Source organism: Sinohyriopsis cumingii, chromosome 14, assembly GCF_028554795.1.
Source record: "Sinohyriopsis cumingii isolate HCF-2022 chromosome 14, ASM2855479v2, whole genome shotgun sequence".
NCBI classification, from domain to species: domain Eukaryota; kingdom Metazoa; phylum Mollusca; class Bivalvia; order Unionida; family Unionidae; genus Sinohyriopsis; species Sinohyriopsis cumingii.
The window spans coordinates 108,185,181-108,191,180 of record NC_142974.1 but is presented as its reverse complement, the minus strand read 5'-3'; the positions used below and the strand labels follow the sequence as shown (position 1 = coordinate 108,191,180).

The window sequence follows — 6,000 nt, the reverse complement described above, 5'->3', positions numbered from 1 at the left end:
TAGGTCTTAGCTTTTTCTGGAGTGATCTGTAGCCAAATGGATTCTATTTCCTGTGTTTCTAGGTCTTCCCGTGTTTTACAAATAGTATCGGTTCTAACATACACAAGGAGCCCACCGCCACCTATTTTCCTATCCTTTCGATAAGGTTTGTCGTAGCCATTGATATACAAGAAATTTTCACCCTGATTTTCTGTTAACATTGTTTCCGAGAGCCCAAATAAATGGATATTATTATTTGGAGAGGTTAGCAGTAACTTCACTTGATCAATCTTTCCAAGAAAACCCTGAATATTTAAATGACCTATGTGTCAACCTTTGCTAGAAACTCCTAAATTCATTAGATTAATATTAATGCTATTAGAGGCCCTCAAGGAGATATTAAAAGTATTAAAACTATGTTCACAGTGATCATCATTACAACTATCATTACTGCATAACAAATTAATTTTTCTACAACTGCATTTTCTACTTTTATAATCATTGCATAAATCTGAACTATCACCAAATGAAACAAGCTGAATGGCTGTACAGTGTACAAGTAGGAACCAACCAAATGAAACAAGCTGAATGGCTGTACAGTGTAAGAGTAAGAACCAACCAAATGAAACAAGCTGAGTGGCTGTACAGTGTACGAGTAAGAACTAACCAAATGAAACAAGCTGAGTGGCTGTATAGTGTATGATTAAGAACTAACCAAATGAAAGAAGCTGAGTGGCTGTACACTGTACGAGTAAGAACCAACCAAATGAAACAAGCTGTGTAGCTGTACAGTGTACGAGTAAGAACCAACCAAATAATACAAGCTCAATGACTCTACAATGCACAAGTAAGACCCAACCAAATGAAACAAGCTGAATGGCTGTACAGTGTACAAGTAAGAACCAACCAAATGAAACAAGCTCAATGGCTGTACATTGTACGTATAAGAACCAACTAAATGAAACAAGCTGAATGGCTGTACAGTGTAAGAGCAAGAACCAACCAAATGAAACAAGCTGAGTGGCTGTACAGTGTACGATAAAGAACCAACCGAGTAAGAACCAACCAAATGATAGAAGCTGAGTGGCTGTACAGTGTACGATTAAGAACCAACCAAATGATACAAGCTGAATGGCTGTACATTACCATATTCGATTAAGATCATGTTTCTAGGAGCTTCTTTTGATACGTGATTTTATTTTGAGATGTATTTGCTGAATTAAAATATAGTTTCTAAATAACATTTACCTTTCGCAGGCTGAAGAGTTAGAGACTTGTACTAACTTATTCTTATAATTTATATATAATAATAAATTCCTATATTGTATATGTGTTTATAACTTCCTATATGTTATAAGTAGTAATACATTCATAGATTTTATTTGCAATAATGAATTCTTATATTTGTATGTAATACTAAATTCTGAGACCAGTATTTATAAAAACTTTCATGCCGCCCCCAATAACTCAACTGCACGACAGGTCTATATTTGATCATTATGATACCAATCGTGTGTCCCCATTAACTCTACTGTGTGACGAGACTAGATTCGATCATTATAATACCAATAATGTGTCCCCAGTAACTCTACTGTGTGACAAGACTAGATTCGATCATTATAATACCAATCATGTGTCCTCAGTAACTCTACTGTGTGACAAGACTAGATTCGATCATTATAATACCAATCATGTGTCCCAAGTAACTCAGCCGCATGAGAGGATTTGATTCACTCATTTTAATTCCAATCATGTATCCCCTGTAACTCAGATGTGTGATGATTTAGCCATTATAAAACCAAGCATGCCTCTCCAATAACTTAAGTGTAACAGGGCCTGATTCAGTCATCATAATACCAGTCATGTGACCCAATAAATAATCTGTGTGATAAGACTAGATTAATTCATTGCAATTCAAATCATGTGCTCCTGTAACTCACCTGTGTGACATGACTAGATTTAGTCATAATACCAATCTCACATGCCCAGTAACTTAACTAGGACTAGATTCAGTCATTATAATCCCAGTCATGTATCCTGGGTAACTCAGCCCGTTCCAGTGGCCTAGTGGTTAGAGCGGTGCCTCAGGTGTGGGAGGTTGTGGATTCGAACCCTGGCCAAGTCATACGAAAGATGGTACTAACAGCTCCCTCTCTCTAGCTCTCTAGGTGCTCAGAATTACGAGGTGAATGTTAGGACTGGTCGGACTGGTGTCATGATAATGTGACTCGGTGGGACATCATGCAACATGTCAGCGGCATGATGCCTCAGTGCTAGACATCACTACAAACTGCCACACTGCAGATCTCGTAGCGATATGACTGAAATTGTTTTAAAGCTTCATTAAAAATCTGAATCACACACACATACACACCCACCATTAAATCAACAGTGTGCCAGGACTAGATTTATTCATTATTGTAGCAGTCATGCATCCCCAGTAACTCAACTTTGTGACAGGACTAAATTCAAACATTGTAATACAATCATATGTCCCCAGTAACTCAACTGTGTGACATGACTTGATTCATTCATTATAATTAAATACCAATAATGCCCCCCCCCCATAACTCAACTGTGTGTCAAGACTAAATTCACAAAGTAACTCCACTGTGTGACATGACTAGATTTATTAATAATACCAAGCACACATCCTCAGTAACGTAACTATTTGACACTACTTGATTCAGTCATTATAATTCCAATCATGTGTCCCCAGTAACACACTTGCGTGACAGGTCTTGATTTAGACGTTACGATTCCAATCATGCATTTCAGGTATCTCACCTGTGTGACAGAGCTAGATTTAGTCATTTTAATAATTATGCATCCCCAGTATCTCAACTGAGTGACATGACCAAATTCTCACATTGTAATACAATCATTTGTCCCCAGTAAATACACTTTGTGACATTACTAGATTCAGTCAAATTAACAGTTTTGAATTTTCAATTGTATAAACTTGAAAATGTGAATATTATGTTGCATGTACAAATATATTATGTGGGAGTATGTTTGAGAGATAATATTGATTTGAGATGCTTGCATCTAGGAGGGCATTTCAGATAGATGTTTAGAAAAGAAATCTACATGAATTATTATAAAGTTATTTTATAATTTATTCAAGAAAACATAGAAACTTCACTTATCAATGTTGTTTTAACGTTAGTTTATTTTTCCCTAAGGTCAAGGTATGTCTTTGTGTTTGTCATCCATCAATAAGGTCAAGTTATATTATGATTTTATCTCTACATTTGTCATCCATCAATAAGGTCAAGTTATCTTATGGTTTTGTTTCAACATTTGTCATCCATCAGTAAGGTCAAATTATCTTTTGATTTTGTCCTTGCATCTGTCATCCATCAAAAACTTCAATTACTCTTATGGTTTTTTCTCTACATTTGTCATCCTTCAATAAGGTCAAGTTAGCAAATGGTTTTGTCTCTACATTTGTCATCCATAAGTAAGGTCAAGGTATCTTACGGTCTTGTCTCTACATTTGTCATCCATCAATAAGGTCAAGTTATCTTGTGATTTTGCGTCTACTTCTGTATTCCATCGACAAGGTCAAGTTAGCTTATCGTTTTTGTCTTTACATCTGTCATCCATCAATAACATCAATTTCTCCTATGGTTTTGTCTCTACATTCGTCACCTATCAATAAGGTCAAGTTAGCATATGGTCTTGTCTCTACATTTGTCGTCCATCAATAAGGTCAAGTTATTTTACAATTATGTCTCCACATTTGTCATCCATCCATAAGATCAAATTATCTTATGATTGGGTCTCGATATCCGTCATCCATCAATAAGGTCAAATTAGCTTATTGGTTTGTCTCTACATTTGCAATCCATCAGTAAGGTCAAGTTATCTTACGGATTAGTCTCTACATTTGTCATCCACCAATAAGGTCAAATTATCTTATGATTTTGTCTCTACATCTGTAATCCATCAACAAAGTCAAGTTAGCTTCTCGTTTTTGTCCTTACATCTGTCATCCATCAATAAGGTCAAATTAGCTTATCGTTTTGTCTCTACATTTGTCATCCATCAATAAGGTCAAGTTATCTTACAATTATGTCTCTACATTTGTCGTCCATCAATAAGGTCAATTTATCCTATGGCTTTTTGTCTCTACATTTGTCATCCATCATTATGGTTAAATTAGCTTATCATTTCCTCTCTACATTTGTCATCCATCAATAACGTCAATTTCTAATATGGTTCTGTCTCTACATTTGTCATCCATCAATAAGGACAAGTTATCTTACGGTTTGTCTCTACATTTGTCATCCATCAACAAGGTCAAATTATCGTATGATTTTGTCTCTATATCTGTCATCCATCAGTAAGGTCAAATTAGCTTATCGTTTTGTCTCTACATTTGTCATCCATCAATAAGACCAAGCTATCTGACGGTTTTGTCTCTACATTTGTCATCCATCAATAAGGACAAGTTATCATACGGTTTTGTCTCTACATTTGTCATCCATCACCAAGGTCAAATTATCTTATGATTTTGTCTCTATATCTGTCATCCATCAGTAAGGTCAAATTAGCTTATCGTTTTGTCTCTACATTTGTCATCCATCAATAAGGCCAAGCTATCTGACGGTTTTGTCTCTACATTTGTCGTCCATCAATAAGGTCAAATTAGCTTATCGTTTTGTTTCTACATTTGTCATCCATCAGTAGGTTCAAGCTATCTTACGGTTTGGTCTCTATGTTTGTCATCTATGAATAAGGTTAAGTTATCTGATGGTTTTGTCTCTACATTTGTCGTCCATCAATAAGGTCAAGTTATCCTATGTTTTTTGTCTCTACATTTGTCATCCATCAATAAGGTCAAGTTAGCTTATCCTTTTGTCCCTACATCTGTCATCCATCAATAAGGTCAAATTAGCTTATCGTTATGTCTCTACATTTGTCATCCATCAGTAAGTACATGCTATCTTATGGTTTTGTCTCTACATTTGTCATCTATCAATAAGGTCAAGTTATCTTATGGTTTTGTCTCTACATTTGTCGTCCATCAATAAGGTCAAGTTATCCTATGCTTTTTGTCTCTACATTTGTCATCCATCAATAAGGTCATAGTTAGCTTATCCGCCCGTACGAAATAATTAGGCAGATTCCACCTGGAACTTAAGCATACTCCAGGCTGAATCTGTCTAAAATGTTAAAAATCTTGTTACTACAAAGGCGGACATGGAAAATTTGAAAATTCAAAGATGAATCCATCTAAGAGTCCGTCTAACCCTAAGATGGACTTTTGTCAAATTCCTGCTATAAATACATCTTTAAGCATAATTTTGGACTTGGTTGATTTTCCACCCACCATCTAGGTGGAATTAGGAACTTAGCCACTGGCATCTATTATATGAAAGGAGGTCTTTTCTGGACTTAGTTTATTTTCTAACCAACATCTAGGCGGAATGAAGAACTTAGTCATTTACATCAGTTAAAGAAGGCATCATTAGGACTTGGCTTTTGTGTGTCTGTTAAGTTAAATGACCGAAAATATAGTGATATTTTGTAATTGTAATATCACTGACAGTTCAATAAAATAATCAATAAGATATAATAAAATTTATTGTTTCTGGTGCAATTTGAATAATTTTCAGCAGCATTTATATTTCCTGTTTTTGATAGCTGTAAACTTTTATTGTTTATTTTGGGCACAATTTATAACTTCTTTCCACAGCTTTCCTTGTTAAATTTCTTTTTCAAATTTGTTGTTGTTGTTGTTGTATTATTATTTAACATCAATTGGATTTAACTGCCCTCCAACAAGTTTTCGTCTTGCTTTCCGTTTTAAAAGATAATTTCGCTTTTCTCCTGACCTGAATTTCATCGATATGGACCCATTTTTAAATATTGTCTCCGAAACTCTTCTTTAAATAATGCTCTATCCGGTCCCATTCCACAACGAGCTTTCAAATAAGTATTTGTTCCGTTTATTGTTTAACAGAGGGTCGTTGTATAAAGCTTTCTGATTGGTCAACATTTTGTAATTGCCCA

At 35.1% G+C, this 6,000-nt stretch overlaps 1 protein-coding gene across 1 annotated transcript in view; it reads left to right on the top strand.

Annotated features, from left to right (window-relative positions):
* The first annotated feature begins 505 nt into the window (after positions 1 to 505).
* LOC149784584 (uncharacterized) overlaps positions 506 to 6,000 on the top strand; it is a 37,753-nt gene continuing 32,258 nt past the window's right edge. Inside the window, exon 1 of the mRNA XM_089933012.1 lies at positions 506 to 586. Within this exon, the coding sequence (XP_089789138.1) occupies positions 506 to 586 (81 nt within the window). The remainder of the gene's footprint in view (positions 587 to 6,000) is intronic.